The 26,048-nt window shown below is 42.2% G+C and overlaps 2 protein-coding genes across 6 annotated transcripts in view; both read right to left on the bottom strand.

Annotated features, from left to right (window-relative positions):
• The window catches only part of LOC111963468 (AT-rich interactive domain-containing protein 4A), a 49,734-nt gene extending 33,127 nt beyond the window's left edge, over nt 1–16,607 (bottom strand). Inside the window, exons 1-8 of one of the 4 annotated variants that reach the window (XM_023986924.2) lie at nt 16,510–16,607; nt 15,455–15,504; nt 13,531–13,641; nt 10,796–10,861; nt 5,522–5,612; nt 3,519–3,598; nt 3,278–3,375; nt 494–626 (exon numbers count right to left, since the gene is read on the bottom strand). In XM_023986924.2, the coding sequence (XP_023842692.1) occupies nt 494–626; nt 3,278–3,375; nt 3,519–3,598; nt 5,522–5,612; nt 10,796–10,861; nt 13,531–13,641; nt 15,455–15,460 (585 nt within the window). In that variant the 5' untranslated portion in view covers nt 15,461–15,504; nt 16,510–16,607. The remainder of the gene's footprint in view (nt 1–493; nt 627–3,277; nt 3,376–3,518; nt 3,599–5,521; nt 5,613–10,795; nt 10,862–13,530; nt 13,642–15,454; nt 15,505–16,509) is intronic. The other 3 variants (XM_023986926.2, XM_023986923.2, XM_023986927.2) reach the window with 3 other exon arrangements.
• Nucleotides 16,608–17,821: 1,214 nt separating this feature from the next.
• On the bottom strand, nt 17,822–23,687 carry LOC111963467 (proteasome subunit alpha type-3). Of its 2 annotated transcripts, XM_023986922.2 has the most exons (10): nt 23,552–23,687; nt 22,674–22,756; nt 22,361–22,484; nt 21,807–21,908; nt 19,832–19,978; nt 19,387–19,452; nt 19,248–19,294; nt 19,053–19,120; nt 18,316–18,380; nt 17,822–18,038 (listed from the first exon to the last, which is right to left on the bottom strand). In XM_023986922.2, exons 1-10 carry the CDS (start codon nt 23,570–23,572, stop codon nt 17,994–17,996), a joined length of 768 nt encoding a protein of 255 aa, XP_023842690.1. In that variant the 5' UTR covers nt 23,573–23,687; the 3' UTR covers nt 17,822–17,993. The 2 variants fall into 2 exon arrangements, with proteins under 2 accessions (XP_023842690.1, XP_070299528.1); XM_070443427.1 differs by lacking the exons at nt 22,674–22,756; nt 23,552–23,687 and adding an exon at nt 22,620–22,657.
• Between the last annotated feature and the right edge of the window lie 2,361 nt (nt 23,688–26,048).

The raw sequence follows: 26,048 nt of genomic DNA, 5'->3' as shown, positions 1-26,048 counted from the left end.
GTTGGGGGCGCAAAATGTTTACTTCTTCCTAGGGGGGGCGTAACAGAAAATAATTGAGAAGCACTGGGTTAAATGCTGAAGACACATTTCAGTTGGACAACTGACTAGGTATCCCCTTTCCCAATAAAGCCCCTTAAATTGAGAGGACGGCACACGCACAAGACCAACAGGCAGAGCGAGAGTGAGAGACCACGACAGGCAGAAGAGAAAGAGAGAGACCACGACAGGCAGAGAGAGAGAGAGAGACCACGACAGGCAGAGAGAGAGAGAGAGAGAGAGAGAGAGAGACCACGACAGGCAGAGAGAGAGATCCCAACACAGGCAGAGAGAGAAGAGACCACGACAGCAGAGAGAGAGAGAGAGACCACGACAGGCAGAGAGAGAGAGATCCCAACAGGCAGAGAGAGAGAGACCACGACAGGCAGAGAGAGAGAGAGAGAGAGACCACAACAGAGTGTGTGTGGGGCTGGGGTCTGTGCATGATGTGACTTACCAGGGCCAGGTACCAGGATGTCCGGTCTGTCCCAGTCTGAATATTGGCCACTTTACCCAGCAGGTCATCATTTAGCCTCCTCCTGTCCTCACTGTCGTCATCACTGGACGACGACTCCTTGTCATCGTTCGCACTGAGGGGTTGAACAAGGGGACTACGTCGGAACAGAATCTTTAATCTCAGTCAGAAGCTTCTACAGAGCTCTATAGAAGCTCAACACTATCAAACACAAAGGCCTATATTGGAGCCAGTTACAAATGTCATGAAACAGTCACGTTTTGTTCAACTTGATCATAATTGGTAATGGGAACATGCCCAGGTATCTAACTATGTCGTTGTACAGTAATCCCTCGTTTATCGCGGGGGTTACGTTCCGAAAATGACCCGCGATAAGTGAAATCCGCGAAATAGAAAACTTTTTTTTTTTTTACAATTAGCAACTATTACATGTATACAAATACAGTGACTCACGTGTAGGCCGTTTCGTCGACATTATGGGTTTAGGAGATGTTCGAAATTACAAGATAATTTGGCCAACTTAATGTAAATTTGCCAAGCTGTTTTATGTACGTACACATAACTGCACGAGACGACAAAATGATAGCACAATTCGTAGCATGTTTTGATACAAGAAGCGGGAGTGAGTTTTTAGCGAATCAGAATGCAGAGCACAATGCACCAAAAAAAAAAAAAAAATGCATTATGAAAATCCGCGAAATAGCGAATCCGCGATAAGTGAACCGCGAAGTGGCGAGGGATCACTGTATACCGTGTGTGAGAAAAGGATTCAGAGACCTTGACTTTTTCCACATGGTTACATTACAGCCTCATTCTAAAATTGATTTAAAAACATTCTCAATCTACACACAATATCCCATAATAACAAAGCAAAGACAGGTTTAGAAATTTTGCAAGTTTATTCAAAATAAACTGAAATATCACATTAACATAAGTATTTAGACCCTTTACTTTGTTAAAGCACCTTTGGCAGCAATTATAGCCTTGAGTCTTCTTGGGTATGACGCTACAAGCTTGACACCTTACTTGGGGAGTTATAACTATTCTTCTCTGCAGAACGTCTCAATCTCTGTCAGGTTGGATGGGGAGCATCATTGCACAGCTATTTTCAGGTCTCTCAAGAGATGTTCAATAGGGTTCAAGTCCGGGCTCTGGCTGGACCACTCAATAACATTCATAGACTTGTCCCGAAGCCACTCCTGCGTGGGTCATTAGGGTCATTGTACTGTTGTAAAGTGAACCTTTACCCCAGTCTGAGGTCCTGAGCGCTCTGGAGCAGGTTTTCATCAAAGATCTCTGTACTTGGCTCCATTCGTCTTTACCTAAATGCTGACTAGTCTCCCAGTCTCTGCTGCTGAAAACCACCACCACAGCATGATGCTGCCACCACTATGCTTCACCTTAGAGACAATGCCAGGTTTCTACCAGACATGATGCTTGGCATTCAGGCCAAAGAGTTTGATCTTGGTTTTATCAGACCAGATAATCTGGTTTCTCATGGTCTGAGAGTCCTTTAGGTACCTTTTGGCAAATTCCAAGTGGGCTGTCATGAGCCTTTAGCTGAGGAGTGGCTTCTGTCTGGCCACTCTACCATAAAGCCCTGATTGGTGGAGTGCTGCAGAGAGATGGTTGTCCTTCTGGAAGGTTCTCCCATCTCCACAGAGGAACTCTGGAGCTCAGTCCGAGTGACCATCGGGTTCTTGGTCACCTCCCTGACCAAGAATGTCAATGGATGTCCCCCAATTGCTCAGTTTTGCCGGGCGGCAAGCTCTTGGAAGAGTCTTGGTGGTCCCAAAGTTATTCAATTTAAGAATGATGGAGTCCATTGTGTTCTTGGGAACCTTCAATGCTGCAGAAATGTTTTTGGTACCCTTACTCAGATAGGATGTGTCAGAGCACCCGTCTCTGAGCTCTACGGACAATTCCTTTGACCTCATGGCTTGGTTTTTGCTCTGACATGCACTGTCAACTGTGGGACCTTACATAGCCAGGTTTGTGCCTTTTCAAATCATGTCCAATCAATTGAATTTACCACAGGTGGACTCCAATCAAGTTGTAGAAACATCAAGGATTATCAATGGAAACAGGATGTACCTGGGTACAATTTCAAGTCTCATTACAAAGGGTCTGAATACTTACGTAAATAAGGTATTGCTGTATATTTTGTCATTGTTTGCTTTGTCATTATGGGGTATTGTGTGTAGATTGCTGAGAAGTTTTTATTTTTTATCATTTCTAGAAAAAGGCTGTAAGTAACAAAATGTGGAAAAAGGGAAGGCGTGTGAAAATGTGTATAATGACCATGTTTGAATATATACAGCAGAGCATCTACAGAAGCATGTTTGCAGATTAAAATCTTACTGGGAAATGTAAGCGGTAGTGCAGGTTAGGTCATCAAACCGTATCAAAAGAAAGAACACAGTGGTACCATATGGCCCACTGCAGGGCAGCATGAAAAAAAACTCCACTCAAACTTTTGGGGTCATTTTCCCCCATTAGTCCACTCTTGATACAGTTCTAAAATGTTTCGCATGTCAGCAGTCAAGTTTTCAAGATATTGGACATGCAAGAAGCAAAACGCATCACATGATGTGGCAAGTGACATGTTGCTTCTTGAAAGTCAAATAACTTGAAAACTTGACATAAAATAAACCAAAAGGTTGTTTTTGAGTGGAGTTTTGCTTTAAAAGGTTAACTTAGAAGGGTGGGATTGGGGTAAAGGTGAGGATTAAAATAAGAGGTAAAGTGAAAGAAGGGTCAATTTACTGAGCCTGAGATGACCTCCTTCCTCCGCGGTTTCCCTTCTTCCCGATTACGGGGGTGCCAAAGTGCTCCGGGTTGGTCAGGGGCAGTTGGTCCAACGTCTAGATAACAACAGAGAGAGATAGAAGAGTAAGGAGACTGAGCGAGAGGAGGAATCTTAATCAACGTATCAAAGAGCAACATAACGGACCACCAAATCAAATGTCCAAGAAGACAGTCAGGTCCAGAAGACCAGTCCTCTTACCTCGCTCTCAGCAAAATGTCTCTCGCCCTTAAGACACAGAGACGTCCTGCGGAGTGTCTTCTCATCCCCATCGTCAAACACTGGAATACAGTGGGAAGCAGTTCCCTTGTAATGTTTACATTTGATATTTATCCAGAACAACTTACAGGAGCAATTAGGGTTAAGTGCCATGTTCAAGGGCACTTTGACAGAGTTTTCACCTACTCGGCTCGGGGATTGAACCAGCAACCTTTCGATTACTGGCCCAAAGCTCTTAACCGGTAGGCTACCTGCCACCAAGATGGTATTTATTTTAAACACTAACACCAAAGTATACTGCTCCCACAGATCATAGACAAATAAACTCAGCAAAAAAGAAACATCCATTTTCGGGGACCCTGTCTTTCAAAGATAATTCTTAAAAATCCAAATAACTTCACTGATCTTCACTGTTTCCCATGCTTGTTTAATGAACCATAAACTATTAATGAACATGCACCCGTGGAACGGTCGTTAAGACACTAACAGCTTACAGACGGTAGGCAATTAAGGCCACAGTTATTAAAACTTGGGACACTAAAAGAGGCCTTTCTACTGAAAAACATCAAAAGAAAGATGACCAGAGTCCCTGCTTATCTGCGTGAACGTGGCATGCAGCAAGGAGGCATGAGGACTGCAGGCAATAAATTGCAATGTCCGTACTGTGAGACGCCTAAGACAGCGCTACAGGGAGACAGAAAGGACAGCTGATCGTTCTCGCAGTGGCAGACCACGTGTAACAACACCTGCACAGGATTGGTACATCCAAACATCACACCTGTGGGTCAGGTACAGGATGGCAACAACAACTGCCCGAGTTACACCAGGAACGCACAATCCTTCCATCAGTGCTCAGACTGTCCACAATAGGCTGAGAGAACCTGGACTGAGGGCTTGTAGGCCTGTTGTCAGGCAGGGCCTCCCCAGACATCACCGGCAACAACGTCGCCTACAGGCACAAACCCACCGTCGCTGGACCAGACAGGACTGGCAAAAAGTGCTCTTCACTGACGAGTCGCGGTTTTGTCTCACCAGGGGTGATGGCCGGATTTGCGTTTATCGTCGAAGGAATGAGCGTTACACCGAGGCCTGTACTCTCTCGATTTGGAGGTGGAGGGTCCGTCATGGTCTGGGGCGGTGTGTCACAGCATCATCGGACTGAGCTTGTTGTCATTGCAGGCAATCTCAACGCTGTGCGTTACAGGGAAGACATCCTCCTCCCTCATGTGGTACCCTTCCTGCAGGCTCATCCTGACATGACCCTCCAACATGACAATGCCACCAGCCATACCGCTCGTTCTGTGCGTGATTTCCTGCAAGACAGGAATGTCAGTGTTCTGGGGCCTAGGGCCATTCCCCCCCAGAAATGTCTGGGAACTTGCAGGTGCCTTGGTGGAAGAGTGGGGTAACATCTCACAGCAAGAACTGGCAAATCTGGTGCAGTCCATGAGGAGATGCACTGCAGAACTTAATGCAGCTGGTGGCCACACCAGATACTGACTGTTACTTTTGATTTTGACCCCCCCCCATTATTTCAGGGACACATTTCATTTATTTTTACCTTTATTTAACTAAGCAAGTCGGTTAAGAACATATTCTTATTTTCAATGACGGCCTAGGAACAGTGGGTTAAGTGCCTTGTTCAGGGGCAGAACGACAGGGATTCGATCTTGCAACCTTTCGATTACTAGTCCAATGCTCTAACCACTAAGATACCTGCTTAGTCATGTCTGTGGAACGTGTTCTGTTTGTATTTCTCAGTTCTTGAATCTTGTTGTTTATACATGTTAAGTTTGCTGAAAATAAATGCAGTTGACAGTGAGAGGACGTTTCTTTTTTTTGCTGAGCCATTGACCAAGTCAGTTATGACAGAGAATAGTCAAAACGCAACCAAACAACAAAGACCTATGTAGTCTACCATTATCAGGTGATAACAGGAGCAGAACTTCTTGTAAACTAGTTTAAGTGTTATTAAATGAACTTACCCACTGTGTACCAACTGGCGTCTGTGAGTTTGTTGATGGTTGCCTCACTGCAGATCCCCTCTGCACTCTTCACCTCCACTGTGGAGCCCACCTGCAAAAAGATGCCAGGGAGATGAGACAGACACCTCATATGAGCTGCTCTTACACTCCCATTTTAAAAATAACTCAAAATGGCAACAGTAAAAGCTGCAATATGTAACTTTTTGGGCGACCCGACCAAATTCACATAGAAATTAGAGTTATAGACCTGTTATTCTGATTGAAAGCAAGTCTAAGAAGCGGTAGATCTGTTCTATGTGCGTTATTTATATGCTTCCCGTACTTAAGTTAGTTTTTTTGTGTCTTTTACTTTCAGTTTTATACACCAGCTCAAAACACAATATTTTTGGTTATGGAAAATATATTTCAGTGGTTTAAGATGATCAAATAAAATTATATATGTCACATGCGCCGAATACAACAGGTGTAGACCTTAGCGTGAAATGCTTGCTTAGAAGCTCTTAACCAACAATGCAATTCAAGAAATAATTTCTCAAATAAACTCAAGTAAAAAATGATTTAAAAAACAACAAAATTACAGGGGGTAATGTGTGGGTTACAGGTTAGTAGAGGTAATTTGTAAAGTGACAATACATAGATATTAAACAGCGGGTAGCAGCAGCGTAAAAACAAGGGGGGGGGGGTCAATGTAAATAGTCCGGGTGGCCATTTGATTAATTGTTCAGCAGTATTATGGCTTGGGGTAGAAGCTGTTAAGCTTGGTCCTAGACTTGGCGTTCCGGTACCGCTTGCCGTGCGGTAGCAGAGAGAACAGTCTATGACAGGTGACTGGAGTCGGACAATTTTATGGGCTTTCCTCGGACACCGCCTAGTATATTAGGTCCTCTATGGCAGGAAGCTTGGCCTCAGTGAAGTACTGGTTGAGTGTACGGGCCCGCTCCACTACAGCCCGTCGAGTTTAATGGGGCCCTGTTCAGCCCTCCTTTTCCTATAGTCCATGATCAGCTCCTTTGTCTTTATCACATTGAGGGATAAGTTGTTGTCCTGGCACCACACTGCCAGGTCTCTGACCTCCTCCCTATAGGCGGTCTCATCGTTGTCGGTGATCAGGCCTACCACTGTTGTGTCTACAACAAACTTGATGGTATTGGAGTCGTGCTTGGCGACACAGTCGTGGAAGTACAGAACTGGACTAAGCACGCACCCCGAGGGGCTCGTGTTGAGGATCAGCGTGTCAGACGTGTTGTTGCCTACCCTTACCACCTGGGGGTGGTCCATCAGAAAGTCCAGGATCCAGTTGCAGAGGTAGGTGTTTAGTTCCAGGCTCCTTAGCTTAGAGATGAGCTTCGTGGGCACTATGGTGTTGAACTGTGGTCAATTGAACTGTGGTCAACTGTGAGCTGTGGTCAATGAACAGTATTCTCACAGGTGGGAAAGGGCAGTGTGGAGAGTGACTGGAGTGGGTTTAGTGTTTCCGGCATGATGGTGTTGATGTGAGCCATGACCATTCTTTCAAAGCACTTCATGGCTACCGACGGTAATCATTCAGGCAGGTTACCTTCGCTTTCTTGGGCACAGGTTACTATGGTGGTCTGTTTGTAACATGTAGGTATTTCAGACTTGGCCAGGCAAAAGTTGAAAAAGTCAMTGAAGACACTTGCCAGTTGGTCCGCACATGCTTTGAGTACACGTCCTGGTAATCCGTCTGGCTCCGCAGCTTTGTAAATGTAGACCTGTTTTAAAAAGGTCATGCTCACATCGGCTATAGAGCGCTTCATCACACAGTCTTCCGGAACAGCTGGTGCTCTCATGCATGCGTCAGTGTTGCTTGCCTCAAAGCAAGCATGAAAAGGCATTTAGCTCGCCTGCTTGGCTCGCGTCACTGGGCAACTCGCAGCTGGGTTTCCCTTTGTTGTGGGTAGTAGTTTAAGCCCTGTCACATCTGACGAGTGTCAGACCCGGTGTAGTAGGATTCAATCTTAGTCCTTTACTGATGCTTTGTCTGTTTGATTGTTCATCTGAGGGAATAGCAGGATTTCTTATAAGCGTCCGGATTAGTCTACCGCTCCTTGAAAGCGGCAGCTCTAGCCTTTAGCTCGGTGGGGATGTCTGTAATCCATGGATTCTGGTTGGGATATATATGTACAGTCACTGTTGGGACAACATCGTTGATGCACTTATTGAAGAGGCCGGTGACTGAGGTGGTGTACTCAATGCCATTGGATGAATCCTGGAACATATTCCAGTCTGTGCTAGCAAGACAGTCCTGTAGCGTAGCATCAACATCATCTGACCACTTCCATATTGAGCGAGTCACTGGTACTTGCTGCTTCAGTTTTTGCTTGTAAGCAGGAATCAGGAGGATAGAATTATGGTCAGATTTGCCAAATGGAGGGCGAGGGAGAGCTCTGTACGCGTCTCTGTGTGTGGAGTAAAGGTGGTCTAGAGTTGTTGTTTTTTGTGCCTCTGGTTGCACATGTGATATGCTGGTAGAAATGGATTTAAGTTTGCCTGCATTTGCTTCTGAATGAGCATTTTATTGTTTGCTTATGGCCTTAGACCGCACTCAACGAGCTATATTAGTGCCAGCATCACTTTGTTGCGGTAAAGACTGCTACGAATAATATAGATGAGAACTCTTGGTGCGATCTACAGTTTATGAGGTATTCTACATCAGGCGAGCAAAACCTCCAGACTTAATATTAGACATTGCGCACCAMCAGTTGTTGACAAATAGATAAACACGCCCCTCGTTTTACCAGACGTAGCTACACTTTCGTGCCGACGCATGGAGAAGCCAGCCAGCTCTATTATCCTTGTCGTCGTTTAACCTGTTTGGGATAGGGGGCAGCATTTTCACTTTTGCATGACATGCGTGCCCAGAGTAAACTGCCTGCTACTCTGTCCCAGATGCTAATATATGCATATTAGTAGTAGTATTGTATAAAAAAAACACTGAAGTTTCTAAAACTGTTTGAATGATGTCTGTGAGTATAACAGAACTCATATGACAGGCGAAAACCTGAGAAAACTCAGATTTCCCACTTCCTGGTTGGATTTTTGTAGTTTTTCAAAGCTTGGCCTACCGAATACACAGTGTCTATGGGGTTAAGTTGCACTTCATAAGGCTTCCACTAGATGTCAACCATCTTTAGAAACTTGTTTCACGCTTCTGCTATAAAGGAGGGGCTCATGAGACCTGTTTGAGTCAGTGGTCTGGCAGAGTGTCTCGGGCTCGTGACGCGCGCTCCCGACAGAGTTAGCTCTCGTTCCAGTCCTTTGCTACAGACAATGGAATTCTCCGGTTGGAAAAATATTGATAATTTATGTTAAAAACATCCTAAAGATTGATTCCATACATAGTTTGATATGTTTCTACGACCTGTAACGGAACTTTGAGTTTTGTCTGGACCTAGTGCTCATGAAGATGGATTACTGGGCTGAACACGCTAACAACTAGTGGCTATTTGGACATAAATGATGGACTTTATGGAACAAATCAGTCATTTATTGTCAAACTGGGATTCCTGGGAGTGCATTCTGATGAAGATCAAAAGGTAAGTGAATATTTATCATGTTATTTCTAACTTCTGTTGACTCCAAATGGCGGATTTGTTTTGGCTGGATTGGGCTCTGAGCGCCGTACTCAGATTATGCTTTTTCCCGTAAAGTTTATTTTTAAATCTGACACAGTGGTTGCATTAAGGAGAAGTCTCTTTAATTCTGTGAATAACACTTGTATCTTTTATCGATGTTTATTATGAGTATTTCTGGGATTTCTGTGGCTATCTGCAAGATCACCGGATGTTTTGGAATCAAAACATTACTAAACGTAACGCGGCAATGTAAACAAATCATAGATGTATTGTGTAACATGATGTCCTATGAGTGTCATCTGATGAAGATCATCAAAGGTTAGTGATTAATTTTATCTATATTTCTGCGTTTTGTGACTCCTATCTTTGGCTGGAAAAATGGCTGTGTTTTTTTGACTTGGCTCTGAACTAACATAATCATATGTTGTGCTTTCGCTGTAAAGCCTTTTTGAAAATCGGACACGATGGGTAGATTAACAAGATGTTTATCTTTCATTTGCTGTATTGCACTTGTTAATGTGTGAAAGTTACATATTTAAAAAAAAGTATTATAATAATTTCCCGCGCTGCTTTTTCAGCGGAATGTTGTCGAGGGGTTCCACTAGCGGAACGCCTGCGCTAGAAAGGTTAACTACGTCTCAGTGAAACAAGATATTACAGTTAATGTCCCGTTGGTTGTATAGTCTTAGATCGTCCAGTTTGTTTTCCAATGATTGCATGTTGGTCAATAATACGGAGGGTAGTGGTGGTTTACCTATTCGTCTGCAAATTCTTACACGGCACCCCGCCCTCCTCACCCCTTTTCTCCATCTTATCTTCACGAGGATGATTGAGATTTGGGCCTTGTCTCGTCAAAGCAGTATATCCTTCTCGTCGAACATGAAAGAAAAATCTTTGTCCAGTTCGAGGTGAGCAAATCGATGTTCTGATGTCCAGAAGCTCTTTTCGGTCATAAGAGACGGTAGCAGCAACATTATGTACAGAATGAGTTACAAACAATGCAAAGTATTTATTTTATTTTAAATAGTACAGTTGGTTAGGAACCCGTAAAACGGCAGCCATCCCCTCCGGCACAACGATTCTCTAAATAAAGGCAAAATTATTTGAATTTTTGCAACCAGGAAATGGTGGAGCGATTTCTGAATATTGCATCTCAAATAAATTATTCTCTAAAGAAAGAAACGTGCCTGGGTAAAGTGAAAGCCCATAACACGTGTTCGAACAGTAAAAAAGGGAACCACACAATAGATCATGACAGAAAAACGGAGGCCATTTTAAATCTTAAGGCAACTTTGAATGTTTAACACTCTGGCATTAAAAATCAGCACACACACACACAAAAAAACTGCACTACCATTGATGCTTACAGTTGTTGGAAAAACAGGTGATCAGTGTAATTTGCCAGGGCATTAGTCACATGACCATTGCAGTTAGGCAATATACATGAACTTCACGTCGACAATACCTTATCTGTACCGGTTCTATATGCCAGTACCCTGTAGGACATTATGCTGTCACAAGTACAGAATCATTGTTATATCCAACAGATCGGAATCTCAGAATCATGTGACGAACAGATGATTCTGAGAATCAAAAGAACAATGAGGGCCTAATTAATGTATTGCATATCATGCTGTGGGGAGCTCGGTGATGCAATGCCAGTTAGTTCCAAACTTACCCTCAACTGTCCTTTCACTTGGTCATCTTGAACAACTTGTGAGGTAGTGTCTCCTTTGAGCATCACCTAGGGAGAAAGGAGGGAAACAAAAGGAATTCAGTCAAGATGAAATAATCTAGTTGAGTAACAGAAAACTTTCCTCTTCATGACTAGACACAAAATATGACAAATTACATTTTACTAGACCAGTCAGTTACCAAGGAGCCTATAGACAAACCTCACATGCCAACGCTGGAAGGCATAGTTGTACAAACAGGGGTTTCAAGCTACAGATGGTTTAAGATCTGATACAATAGTAGGCATGTGCTTCTAGTACTACCAGGGAATGGTGCATAATACCCTTCACCCATCTTTCTATGTGGAGAAAGTTCAAATGGGGTTTCCTACCTCGTCCCACGAACACTAGACCATTTAAATAATCAATCAAGGGTACTCTGACCTTGTTGTGACAATCATAATAGAAGAGCAGAAGCAAAGGAGAACAGCGGAGAATACAGGTGGTCAGTTCACAATGCTGCTAGCTGGCGATTGGTGTGGGATCACTTGATCTTAAAACAATAACCATCATCAGCCCTGACCTATAGGCAGGTTCACCAGTTCAGTGGCACCCACATGTTCACAATGGTGTTTTCAGGAATAATTAAAAAAGCACATATGAACCAAAACTCCTAGGCCTATCGGTTGTTCGAAAAAATACAAAACCAGATTCATTAGGCCCTAGTCTATGGATTTCACATGATTGGGCAGGGGTGTAGCCATGGGTGGGCCTTGGAGGGCATAGGCCCATCCAATCAGAATGAGTTTTCCCCCACAAAAGGGCTTTATTACAGACAGAAATACTCCTCAGCACCCCTCCTCAGATGATCCCGCAGCTGAAGAAGAAGCTGGGTGTGGAGGTCCTGGGCTGGCGTGGTTACACGTGCTCTGCGGTTGTGAGACCGGTTGGACATACTGCAAAATTATCTAAAATGATTTTGGGGGCAGCTTATGGTAGAGAAATTAACATTCAATGCTCTGGTGGAGATACCTGGAGTCAGCATGCCGATTGCACGCTCCCACAAAACTTCACTTCTGAAGCATTGTGTTGTGACAACTGCTAATTTTAAAGTGGCCTTTTATTGTCCCCAGCACAGATTTCAGGGATTTTTAATTGCAGCTCAAGAAACAAGGGACCAACACTGTTCAGTGTATTTAATGTGAAACATGTGTTTTACCCAACACGCTGTAACCAATGCAGTCATGATGACAGACTATCACCAGCGTTTGTTATGATAAGACTAAATTAACTATTTTCAGAGTGTCTAGTTGGGACTGCGTAGGTCAGATTAACCCAGGGGTCTCCAACATCTAGATCGCGAACTACCAGTAGCTCGCAGCCCAACTATGAGTAGCTTGCCAATCGATTCTGTAAGTACATGCTTTGGTAACACTATATATGGATAGTCCATCTGTAGATGCTTAACCTACTATCTGTAACATTTCAACTAATCTACTAACCCTAAACTTAGCAAGCAGTTAATTAGCAACAGACAGTAGGATCATCTGTAGAGCATCTACAGATGGAAAATCCGGACTATCCAAATAAAGGGTGACGCATGCATTTCCCCCCCCATGTGTTCCATCGCAAACAGTCAACCATAAAGCTCCCGGCCACTGTCCAATCAAAGACACATCGACATTATCCCACCCCTGGTTAGCCACTGTTGGCTTAAAAAGCCAAACAATATATGCCAATTAATTCCCAGAAAAATTGCTGTCCGTCTGTTTGGTGCGCGCATTTGTCTATCACTGTATGTATAGCCAGTTAGCGATGCTAATGATAACAGTCTTGTGGGTGGACCAAGACTTTCGCAAAAAACTCTCAAATGCAAATTAGGCTTACCTGACATTACTAGATCATGATTATTTGTATAAATTGAGTGGCAATTGTTTTGCAAACTCTGCCATGACATGTGGTGCAGCAGTAGGCTAGACCGACACATTCCTTTCTCGCCCGATGCACAGATGAAGGGGAATTACACTCAAATCACAAATGCGTTGTTCTTTTCCATACCTAAAAAAATAAAAAATAATGGTATTTCCATGTGATTTAAGCATTGACATGACTCAGAACATAATTTGTTATTGTTGCTCTATGAATAATTATAATATCGAAAGATATAAAATCAGGAAAATACTACATATGATTTTATGGGGCCCCTTAGTTGTTTACTAACCTTATTTTACCAGTTATATTGACAGAAAACATCTCTTGTACACCAAGGATCGGGGGAAGAGTCGCAGGGTAGAGGAGAATGACAAAAAAAAAGTATGCTAAAAAAAAGTATGCTAGAAAAGGTTGAAGACCCCTGGATTAGCATAATGCTTTCTGAAACAAACTGAGCAACTGTTCATAGAACAAGGTCTATGTGAAAGATGTCACTGGCATACACTAACATTTAGATGGGGGGGTCCTTTTGCAGCAAAACTGTGACCGAAACTGGACAATCAGCTTGTCTACTTGGCCTATATATACACACACACACAACATATCCTTGTCAGATTTGGACATCACCATTTGCACCCTTTCACATTACTCCCTTGTTTGATTAGAATGTTGTCTGTGTCCCAAATGACACCCTCTTCCCTATATAGTGCAATACTTTTGACCCCAGCCCCATTCCGTTTATAGTAGTGCACTATAAGGAGAATGGGGTGTCATTTGAGACGGAGCCATTGTTGTGCCGTGCTCTTACCTTAACCTTCACCGTCCGTTTAACAGTCTTGATTTTTGCCTCACAGAAGGCACCTCTGTATTTCGCGCTGACCTCCGTCCCCACGGTCAGGTAGGCAGGCTCGTCCGCTGCCTGTAAGAAAAACAGACACCCCTGTAACATTTATCATTGTTCTTTCTTAGAAAGTAAACACAGACCATGTTTGACCACTATTGAAAGAGATGTCCAGGAAGCATGATGCCACAAACATTGCATTAGAGGTTTTTCAACTCAAGAACATTTGTTGTCTTCCTCAGGAAGAGGTGGGCAATGCTGTCTGAAAATTGTCATATATGGTGAAGCCTACATGAAAACTTTGACATTGAAATTAAATATACAGTACCAGTCAAAAGTTTGGACACATCTACTAATTCAAGGGTGTTTATTTTTTACTATGTTCTACACTGTAGAATAATAGATAAGACAAACTATTAAACAACACATATGGAATCATGCTGTAACCAAAAAAGTGTTAGTCAAAATGTATTTTATATTTGAGATTCTTCAAAGTAGCCACACTTTGCACAATCTTGGCACTCTCAACCAGCTTCATGAGGAAGTCACCTGGAATGCATGTCAATGAACAGGTGTGCCTTGTTAAAAGTTAATTTGTGGAATTTCTTTCCTTAATGCGTTTGAGCCAGTTGTGGTGTGACAAGGTAGGGGTGGTAAACAGAAGATATATGGATTTGGGCTTTTACCACATAGCTGTTCTTGCCACAAGCCCTCAAATAAGCAAAAAGAAACGACAGTCCATCATTTAGGTCAGTCAATCCAGAACTTTGAAAGTTTCTTCAAGTGCAGTCGCAAAAACCATCAAGCGCTATGATGAAACTGGCTCTCATGAGGACCGCTGCACCTCAGATTGCAGCCCAAATAAATGCTTCACCTAATGAGTTCAAATAACGGACATCTCAACATCCACTGTTCAGAGGAGACTGCGTGAATCAGGCCTTCGTGGTCAAATTGCTGAAAAGAAACCACTACTAAAGGTCACCAATAAGAAGAGACTCGCTTGGGACAAGAAACACAAGCAATGGACATTAGACCGGTGGAAATCTGTCCTTTGGTCTGATGAGTCCAAATTTTTGAWTTTTGGTTCCAACCGCCGTGTCTTTCTGAGATGCAGAGTAGGTTAACGGATGATCTCTGCATGTGTGGTTCCCACCGTGGAGGAGGTGGTGTGATGGTGCTTTACTGGTGACACTGATTTATTTAGAATTCAAGGCACATTTAACCAGCATGGCTACCACAGCATTCTGCAGCGATACGCCATCCCATCTGGTTTGCGCTTAGTGGGACTATCATTTGTTTTTCAACAGGACAATGACCCAACACACATCCAGGCAGCGTAAGAGGTATTTGATCAAGATGGAGAGTGATGAGTGCTGCTTCAGATGACCTGGCCTCAACCCAATTGAGATGGTTTGGGGTGAGTTGGACTGCAGAGTGAAGGAAAAGCAGCCAACGAGTGCACAGCATGTGGGAACTCCTTCAAGACTGTTGAAAAAGCATTCCAGGTGAAGCTTTGAACAAATGCCAAGAGTGTGCAAAGCTGTCATCAAGGCAAAGGGTGGTTACTTTGAAGATCTAAAATAAAAAAAATAGATTTTGATTTGTTTAAACACCTTTTTGGTTACTACATGATTCCATATGTGTTATTTCATAGTTTTGATGTCTTCACTATTATTCTACAATGTAGAAAATAGTAGAAATAAAGAAAAACCCTTGAATGAGTTGGTGTGTCCAAACTTTTGACTGGTACTGTATGTGACATTGACACCTTCAAATTGTCATATATTGTTGCCAACCATATAGACAGTTGTCCCCCAGTCTCTTTGCAAGCCAAGTGAAAGAGGCGTCGGCTTCACTGCTGTTTTCAACTGAGGTTAGCCAAGTGACTTACCTTCATCGTAGAGGCTATTTGAGGGAGTCCAGCTCGATTGGTTTTGATTGCTGTAAAACAAGATAGGAATTACAGATGAATAAAGGTGTCAAAACAGCCGTGATTCGGACTAAATCAATTTTAGTCGAAAAATAGTAAATATGCTAACAGGCTAACGACGAACTAGCCTGCTACTTCTAACGCATTCTTTTCAAGCTCGATGCAGCCCCCTCCCTCCAGACTCACAAAAATGTGTGGCTACTGGCTATCTAGTTTAACTGTATGCTCATGCTGATTGTTGACAAAAAAAAGTCAAAAGCTTTTAAAAAGAATTTTATCAATAGAATTACAGCCCAGCGTTGGCATACTACAAGGACGTTGCACATAGACAACAGACAGAATAGTGCGTGTTCCTTCCCGCTTTGCTCGCAATCTGACTGTGTCACGTCGCCATCATAGCTCGCCGTGCTGCACCATGTCAGGCTGGGAGCTCATTCCTAACTGCTTGAGAAATACAGAGGAGCTGGCTACAAAAGGTGTACCAGTCTCTTAGACAATATGTTTTAGTAGAAACAGAGATGATAAATATTGTGTTTAAAGTAAGTAACGACAGAAGATTTCCCTCAACTCGAAAGCTAAATTTAGCTAGTTAGCTAACTTAAACATGCTAGCTAGCCAACGTTAACAGTTTCTCGATATGGCGATTTAAAGCGCCTTGCTAGTCATTGAGTTGGCCAGCTAGTTCAGGCAGAACATTTCAAACGGTGGTTCTCATTTGGATAAACGAGAGGCAGTCAGGTAGGTTTGTTCGACGATAAAACAAAAAAGTATCAGAACAATCATTATTTATTATCCAGTTTCACAAAAGGCGCATACATTTCTTCACTGCAAAAACAAGCCAAATGGTCACTGGCTTTCAATTCTTTACCAGCCTAACCTTACAGGGAAAAAATACGAAATTTAGCGAAGTCTCGTCCGATAACTAACGACACGGGTGTCACGTTGATCTAAATAGCGTGAACTGTTAAACGTTTGTAATTCATTAGAGAGGGATATATATATTTTTTTATACTTACATGCAACGACACGACTTGCTAGCCAGATTTGCAAAGCAATACACGAATAACAAGCTGTTGAGCTGAAACTGGGTCTCTCGAAATCCGATTGGCTGGCTTGACAGCGGTGGTCGAATCGTAGAAATATGATTGGTCAACACTTTCTTCAAATTCTATAGGACATACCTTCTCTGTATTTATGGTTGGTAGAGATGGAAATCGGCGCTTTGAGAGAAAATGTGCTATTGGTCCTCTCATACTTGGCTTCTTTTACAAGAATAACACCCCAACATGGAAATATGATTGGCTTTTATCTCAATCCAAGCCTTTCACTGGTTAGAAATATTTTACAATGGACCGCCTATTTTCGACACTGGCTTCCTTGTCACTCCAAGGTGGGAAATATACTATGTGAACTGAAAACGCAAGTAATTGCTACTCACTCGTTAGATGGTGCTAGCGGTAACTCGTATTTGAATTTGAGTTACTAGCAATGTAGTCATTTGCTGGGGAGAGGATACGAGTTAAATATAAAGTATCGATTCGTTTTAAATTGAGGCCAATTGCGCCTTGTTCGTAGGACGTCAGAGCAGGCAAGTTGGTTACGTAACCGGAAGGAAGCATGTGCAGGTAAAAGCCAGTGAAATGATTGCTGTCAAATCTTGCTTACTACTTACCTAAAGCCAGACAATGAACGTATATAGCCGTGTTGAGGGGTGTAACTGAACACTGGCTACTCTTCTGGCTGAGTATCCTGACGTGAAATTCCAAGCCTAAATCTACTAGGTTGACATCAGCGCCACGACAAGATAATCTGTCCCAGGCAGGCAGAAGGATATGTCTTTATCAAATGTACAGATGAGGAGCTAATCAATCCCTCAGATTCAAGACACTGGTCAACATTGCTCAATCTAATATTTATATATTTCTTACTTGCATTCTTTTAGATGTGTATTGTTAGATACTACTGCACTGTTGGAGCTAGGAACACAAGTATTTAGTTACACATATTTAGCAAATGTTATTGTGGGTTTATGTGATGAATAAAATTTGATTTAAATTGTATCCAAGCAGGGATAGAATCAGATGAGGCTGGCATGGAGTTGGAGGTCAATGTGGAGACTTTTGCCCTTCGGGTCACTGAGTCATACTTGAAACATATCACACTGCACTGAAATAGAGTCTTGGTCTTCTTCCACAACTGGCACCACCAGAAGGATCAAGTGACCGTCCTTGAGATATTATGTGCTAAATACACACAATTACAAAATCAAATGACAGAGGCAAACCCTTGACAGCATTTAGTGTCTCACAAAAAAAAGGCCAAAGATGCTTTTAGTATAAACAGTGCTTATCTTCAACTTTTATTTCAAGGCTGAAATCCATCAAACCCAAAAAGGGAAGAAATGACATGAATGGTCCATTAATTACAAAACAACTTGTGCCTCTTGGAGAGCCATCCTGTCAGTAGGTGTGTGACGGGTGGAGAAATCACAGAAATGAGTTTACATGTTGTCTTCATCAGAGTCATCTTCCTCCTCCAAGGAATCCTATGGTGGAAGCATAAGGCATTGCGAATCAGCAAGACAGATATAATGGAAGTGGTTCAGTGAACCATTCTCACGTGATGGGTAACCTTGCCTGGGACCTGAAGACTTGAGTTGGCTCCCTGGGCTAAAGCTTGGGCTTTAGCTCAGCAAGCTAACTCAAGTCGTGTGGCGCACAGGAGACTCGAGTTCAAACCACAGACGTATTTTTGGTTAGAATACAGTGTCACAGAAATGCCATGGAAAATAAAAATGAATGAATGGTAGTCGTGGTACATACCTTAGCGTACTTCTCTGCCTCCTCCCTGATGTCTTTTGGAACCAGCTCATGTTTTCCATTTGTCACTGGTGAAGGGACATGAAGGTCATAAGTTGCACTGCTCAGTTCAAGCAGAACATCCAGCTGCGATCAATTTGACTAGACCAGGTGATAGCTAGATTGAGTATCTAACAGAATCATAACCCCTTATAGCACATGCTTGCCATACATCACTTTGTTATTTTATTTAACTAGGCAAGTCGGTTAAGAACAATTTCTTATTTACAATGACGGCCTACCCCGACCAAACCCTAACCCGGACAACGCCCTATGGACTCCCAATCACGGACAGTTGTGAAACAGCCTGGAACCGAACCAGGGTCTGTAGTGATGCCTCTAGCACGGAGATGCAGTGCCTTAGACCGCCGCGCCACTCGGGAGCCCCATAGGGTGGCACACAATTGGCCCAGCGTCGTTAGGGTTTGACCGGGGTAGACCGTCATTGTAAATAAGAATTTGTTCTTAACTGACTTGCCTAGTTATGAGCTGGGTTAACTGTCAGATTTAAAATGTGTGACACTGCTCACAACCAGAGACAAGTTTGTTACAAAAACGCTATGGCTGCTAACCCGGTACACTAGTGGTGGCTTAGACCAGGGTACAAAACTCTGCCTTTGTTACATTTGTCATGTACAGATGTACAAAGGGAGACAATAACACACTTAAAAATACATGTGTATATGGGAAAGTGGCATTACCTTCTCCAACCCAGCTTAGTTCCAACTCGAACGATTTGTCTTTCACTTCATCATGTACAATGTAGATTCTACAAAACATCCAACAGTACATGTTAGTAGCAACTTAATACGCAGTGCCTTGATTGGAGGCTATTCATGAGCGTGAACAACAGTGTGGGTTTGTGTTCCTTTAATAAAACAAACAAAAACACTTACATTTTGGCCACCTCTTTTACCAACTCCCTGCAGGTCATGTCTTTCATCTGTTGATAGCAATAGCATACAAAATCAAAGTCAAACAATTAAGCAAGATCTTCCCTTGTCTTAAGAAACTCGGCTCAAGTAATATTCTTACCTGAAGCTTTTCAATTTCTGTCTTGGCGGCTTGCTTGGCTTTTCCAATAGCACATCCCCAGTAACCCTTGATATAACAAAATAATGAATAAGTGGTCATCTAATATTTTAACAGCATTGCCTAATGTTACAAATTTCAGGTCATAATTTAAGGTTGAATAATAAGATATACAACATCTATGTTGGCAATCAATCAACATTCCCAATCAATCAAACATTGCATAGGTTCAAACACCTTAAAAAAAAGGGCCATTTTCCATGACCTAGATTAAAACTAGTCCAGGACTAAACCACATGCTCAAGGTAAAATCCCCACAGAGAATGCCTCATTCCTGGATGAGTCTTAATCTGGGTCCGGGAAACCGTCCCTAAACGTGTAGTGTGAAAACAGTAAATGAATGACAGACAGCGCTTGTTTGGGGATAAACCCCCCAAAAATAACTCACATATGAGATTCCAGAGGGGTCAACCATGTACAGCTGAGGACCATCATCTTGATCGTAAGAGCCCAAAATGAAGCTACATCCAAACGGCCGCACCGCACTGTATAACGTGTAGGCATGGACGTACATGGCCACTCTCTCTGAGAGATGCTGTAAAGAGAGATTATACAGTTGAAGTCAGAAGTTTACWTACACCTTAGCCAAATACATTTAAACTCAGTTTTTCACAATTCTTGACATTTAATCCTAGTAAATGTTCCCTGTCTTAGGTCTGTTAGGATCACCACTATTTTAGGAATGTGAAATGTCAGAATAATAGTAGAGAGAATGATTTATTTCAGCGTTTATTTCTTTCATCACATTCCCAGGGGGTCAGAAGTTTACATACACTCAATTAGTATTTGGTAGCATTGCCTTTAAAATTGTTTAACTTGGGTCAAAGTTTCAGGTAGCCTTCCACAAGCTTCCCACAATAAGTTGGGTGAATTTTGGCCCATTCCTCCTGACAGAGCTGGTGTAACTGAGTCAGGTTTATAGGCCTCCTTGCTCGCACACACTTCTTCAGTTCTGCCCACACATTTTCTATAGGATTGAGGTCAGGGCTTTGTGATGGCCACTTCAATACCATGACTTCGTTGTCCTTAAGCTATTTTGCCACAACTTTGGAAGTATACTTGGGGTCACTGTCCATTTGCGACCAAGCTTTAACTTCCTGACTGATGTCTTGAGATGTTGCTTCAATATAGCCACATAATTTTCCTCCCTCATGATGCCATCTATTTTGTGAAGTGCACCAGTCCCTCCTGCAGCCAAGCACCCCCACAACATGATGCTGTCACCCCCGTGCTTCACAGTTGGGACGGTGTTCTTCAGCTTGCAAGCATCCCCCTTTTTCCTCCAAACATAACGATGGTCATTGTGACCAAACAGTTCTATTTTTGTTTCATCAGACGAGAGGACATTTCTCCAAAAAGTACAATATTTGTCCTCATATGCAATTGCAAACCGTAGTCTGGCTTTTTTTTTTATAGCCGTTTTAGAGCAGTGGCTTCTTCCTTGCTGAGCGGCCTTTCAGGTTATGTCAACATTGGACTCGTTTTACTCACAAGGTCCTTTGCCGTTGTTCTCGGATTGATTTGCACTTTTCGCAAATACGTTCATCTCTAGGAGACAGAATGTGTCTCCGTCCTGAGTGGTATGACGGCTGCGTGGTCCCATGGTSTTTATACTTGTGTACTATTGTTTGTACAGATGAACGTGGTACCTTCAGGCGTTTGGAAATTGCTCCCAAGGATGAACCAGACTTGTGGATGGCGACAATTGTTTTTCTGAGGACTTGGCTGATTTCTTTTGATTTCCCCATGAGGTCAAGCAAAGAGGCACTGAGTTTGAAGGTAGGCCTTGAAATACATCCACAGGTACATCTCCAATTGACTCAAATGATGTCAATTAGCCTATCAGAAGCTTCTAAAGCCATGACATCATTTTCTGGAATTTTGCAACGCTGTTTAAATGCACAGTCAACTTAGTGTATGTAAACTTCTGACCCACTGGAATTGTGATACAGTGAATTATAAGTGAAATAATCTGTCTGTAAACAATTGTTGGAAAAATTACTTGTGTCATGCACAAAGTAGATGTCCTAACCGACTTGCCAACACTATAGTTTGTTAACAAGAAATTTGTGGAGTGGTTGAAAAACAAGTTAATGAGTCCAACCTAAGTCTATGTAAACTTCAACTTCACCTGTATGTATTTTATCTCAAATCAAGGAATATGTCAATTGTCCATAGGACTTGGGGACAAGGCAAATCAATTCAGAATATGTTGACAAAACATGTTAATACAGTCACAGTTATCCAGTTGAATCAGGTGTGGTAGTACTGTAACGGAACAGACCAAATACATGGAACTGACAGGGTACACAAGGAGGAGTTTGAGCGAAAACACTGATCAAGAGCATCAGAGTTCTTTTTACCTTCAGTGGGATATTGTGTCCATAGTTGGATCTGAAGTTGGAGGCCTCCTCTCTGGCCACCTCAGACAGGGATCGAGCATCAGCCAGTAGTCCAGCCACTGCCTATCGGTAAAAAAGTTAAAAGGTAGATTCAGCAATGCACAAAGTAAACAGCAGAGAAAGGACGACATTGCAAATACTCTGAGTGTTACGGGCCAAGATCCACTAACTAGCGATGATTTGCCCAGCCACGCTAGCTTCGTCCAGAGTGGCTCGCCATGTTGGTGCTAGCAAGCCGACAGCATGCTAGGTATCAACAGCCAATCCAGTAGGGTTTGGAAGCTATCGTGAGCTAGCTAGCTAACCTGCAACTGTAACTATGTATTTGAAATAAACAGCATATAAAGTACAATGGGTAAATCTCTTGATGTTTAATAAACATTTGCAGATGAAATAGCTTACATTTTAATCCTTTGATTGTAAGATTGGGGTTTTTCTCCATGTGGTTGCGTGCACATCAGTTTTGTTGGTAAACACACATATACTGGGCATGTGGTCTGTGGATGAATACATACCATCCCTACGTGACGGTCGACATTGAAGATACGCTTGTTTGAGCCTTGTTCGTAAAGTTTGGAGAGAACCAATTTCTCGACACCAAACACAACCCCATCCTTGCATCGTATCCCAATTGCTGTGCTGTAAGGAGAAAGAACAAAAAACAAATTGAGACACTTGAGTACAAAAAAGTGATTTGTGCATATTCCTGTCACTTTCCATCATGTGGTTAGTACTGCATTCAAAAACACATTAAAAGATGGAAAGATCACATACCTGCTGTTTTCTACTGCATTCAAAAACACATTAAAAGATGGAAAGATCACATACCTGCTGTTTTCTACTGCCTTCATGGCATATTCCACCTGGAACACCCTTCCATCAGGGGAAAAGGTGGAGGCAGACAAATCATACTAGAAAGGGAGATTTGGATGTTATATTTTGATGACCACTGCTGTTGATATAACATACATGTTTCATTGACAGGAACTGCCAGGCTTCAAACTTTTACATCAATCTCACCAATACTCATTGGTGTCACTTTTCACAGTAATGGCTAGCAAAATCATGTTAGTAACTGTTAGATTCACAATAGAGGAATCCCCTTTGAAAGGCTCCGTGTAATCTAGGCTCCTTGGGACATCCATACATTGAAATTTAAAAAGATTAAGGTTAGGGACGTCCCAAAGATACCGGATAGCACCGAGCCATTTGAAAGTGCATGTGTGAGTGTCAATCTAGCTAATTAAAGGCTTCCAGTGTCTAACTTGTAAATATAATGTGATATCAAACATTTGTTGATAGATTGGATATCGGTAGCTCTCCTACACCAAATCAGTTGAATTGGTTTCAATTTCGATTTAGCTTAGCCAGCATTGCTACTGTAGCTAACTAGCCTGTAGTGCAAGTGACTCAGCACAGCAGGCATGACAACATGGCTTAGTATCAAACTAACAGTAGTACTGCAAGGCAAGAACAGCTAGGTAACAATACCCAGTGTAAAATGTACTTCACCACTATATACGATTATAGATCTTACACGAATGACGTGATTAAATGTATTATTAGCTAGTTATCTACTGAAACCTAAAACTAGCACAGAGCAGTCACAGCTAGCAAGTTGGCTAACTTTGTTGCTAGCCTGGCTAAGGTGAGCCGAGGCTAACAAGTTACCAAACATTTTATTTGTTAGCATAAAAAAAACTTACCCCAGTTCCAATTGAACTCATTGTGGTAAAAACTCTTCAAAAATCCTTTATAACAACTCTGTCTGATGTGTTTCAGCACATCCCAGTCACTCTCCAACCAACAAGAAAATGGCTTTATGTTCAACACAACAGCAGCCGCATTGAACATGCTTCAATATCGCCACCTACTGTGGTGGAGTGTAATATCATAACGGTAAACATTTAAATAAAGTGCACTGCACACTCGTCAGAAACTGAATCTTAAATATTTAATATCTACAGGAATGTATACATCAGGCGTACTAATAAAAAAATATATGCTGGTAAACACAGTGCAGCAATTTACTATCAATCCTGGCTACATTTCCACCTGCAAATTGTCGTAATTAATAACATCAGCACTAGAAAGTTCCCCCCTACCATTTGTGACTACCTAAATATTTATGTATTTAATTATTAACGTCCTCTTCTCAACCTTCGTGGGAGAAGTATCTGGCTGGAGGTTTATGAACGATTTAGTTTAGCTAATCATCGACTGCTCCCTGGTGGACAAAAGATGATCAACACCATAATTCCAAATGGAATCAGAACTTCCTCAATTCCACAGAAAGGACTGTATTATAGCGGTGTGTGTTTCTGTATGTTATGTCGGATTAAAGAATAAAGACAGACACCAATGTTAAATTCAATAGCCTTGTTAAGCATTGTACAAGTCCCTACGCGTGGAGTCTGGGGAACAGTCGAACTAGTCGATTACCTATCAACTAGACTCCGTAACAGTGTGCTTATTAGTTGCTAGGAGAATTAATGAGATAAACCTGTCTCAGGTTACATTTATGATTCTGTGGTAAGTACTTCAAAAAGGTAACGCTATATTGGCATGTGAAAATAAACGGTATATGGTTAAATGGCTACGCTACTTTAGCTTTGCTCGCTAACATTATATACCTAACGTTAGCAAGGTTGACACTCACAGCTGAGAAAGCAGCGGAATAATTTTACGATATTTGTGCACATGGGAGAATGTTTTTGGATTCGAAAGCCACACTAACTACATGTTAGGGTTTAGCTATAGCTTCCATGTTAACTGTTTGACATACTTTTGGTCATGTAGTGTATGTGGACACCTGCTAATCAAATCTCATTCCACAACCAGGGGCATTAATATCGAGTTGGTCACCCCCTTTGCTCCTATAACAGCCTCCACTCTTCTGGGAAGGCTTTCCACTAGATGTTGGAACATTGCTGCAGGGACTTGCTTCCATCCAGCCACAAGAGCATTAGTGAGGTCGGGCACTGATTTTGGGCAATTAGGCCTGGCTCGCAGTCGATATTCAAATTAATCTCAAAGGTGTTCGATGGGGTTGAGGTCAGGGCTTTGTGCAGGCCAGTCAAGTTCTTCCACACCGATCTCGACAAACCATTTCTATATGGACCTCACTTTGTGAAGAGGCATTGTCATGATGAAACAGGAGGGCCTTCCCCAAACTGTTGCCACAAAGTTAGAAGCACATAATCGTCTAGAATGTGGACGTTCACTGGAACTAAGGGGCCTAGCCCGAACCATGGAAAATAGCCCAGACCATTATTCCTCCTCCACCAAACTTGACATTTGGCACTATGCATTGGGGCAGGTAGTGTTCTCCTGCCATTCGCCAAAACCAGATTCGTCCGTCGGCCTGCCAGATCGTGAAGCGTGATTCATCACTCCAGAGAACGCGTTTCCACTGCTCCAGAGTCCAATGGCGGCGAGCTTTGCACCACTCCAGCCGACGCTTGGTATTGTGCATGGTGATCTTAGGCATGTGTCTGGTTTCTCGGCCATGGAAACCCATTTCACGAAGTTCCCAACAAACAGGAATTTGGTAGTGAGTGTTGCAACTGAATCCACTAGGGGTGTCCACATACTTTTGTATATATAGTGTATTTTATCTATGCCAGTAACATGCCATAACAATATTATGTCTATATACAGTTCATTCGCAAATTATTCAGTCCCCTTTACTTTTTCCACATTTTGTTATGTTATTCTAAAATGGACTTTTAAAAAATCGAATCAATCTAAACACAATACTCCATAGTGACAAAGCAAAAACAGGGTTAGAAATGTTTTCAAATGTATTAAAAGTAAAAAACATACCTTATTTACATAAGTATTCAGACCCTTTGGTATGAGACTCAAAATTGAGCTCAGGTGCATCCTGTTTCCATGGATTATCCTTGAGATGTATCTACAACATTATTTATTTAATTTATTTCACCTTTATTTAACCAGGTAGGCCAGTTGAGAACAAGTTCTCAATTACAACTGCGACCTGGCCAAGATAAAGCAAAGCAGTGCGACAAAACCAACAACACAGAGTTGCACATAAACAAATGTACAGTCAATAACACAAAATAAAATAAAAATAGAAAAATCTATATACAGTGTGTGGAAATGTAGGGAGGTAGGCAATAAATAGGCCCTAGAGGCGAAAATAATTACAATTTAGCATTAATACTGGAGTGATAGATGTGC

Source organism: Salvelinus sp. IW2-2015, linkage group LG4q.2, assembly GCF_002910315.2.
Source record: "Salvelinus sp. IW2-2015 linkage group LG4q.2, ASM291031v2, whole genome shotgun sequence".
Lineage (NCBI taxonomy): Eukaryota > Metazoa > Chordata > Actinopteri > Salmoniformes > Salmonidae > Salvelinus > Salvelinus sp. IW2-2015.
Note: the sequence above shows the minus strand (reverse complement) of the source record. Positions and strands in the feature narration are given on the sequence as shown.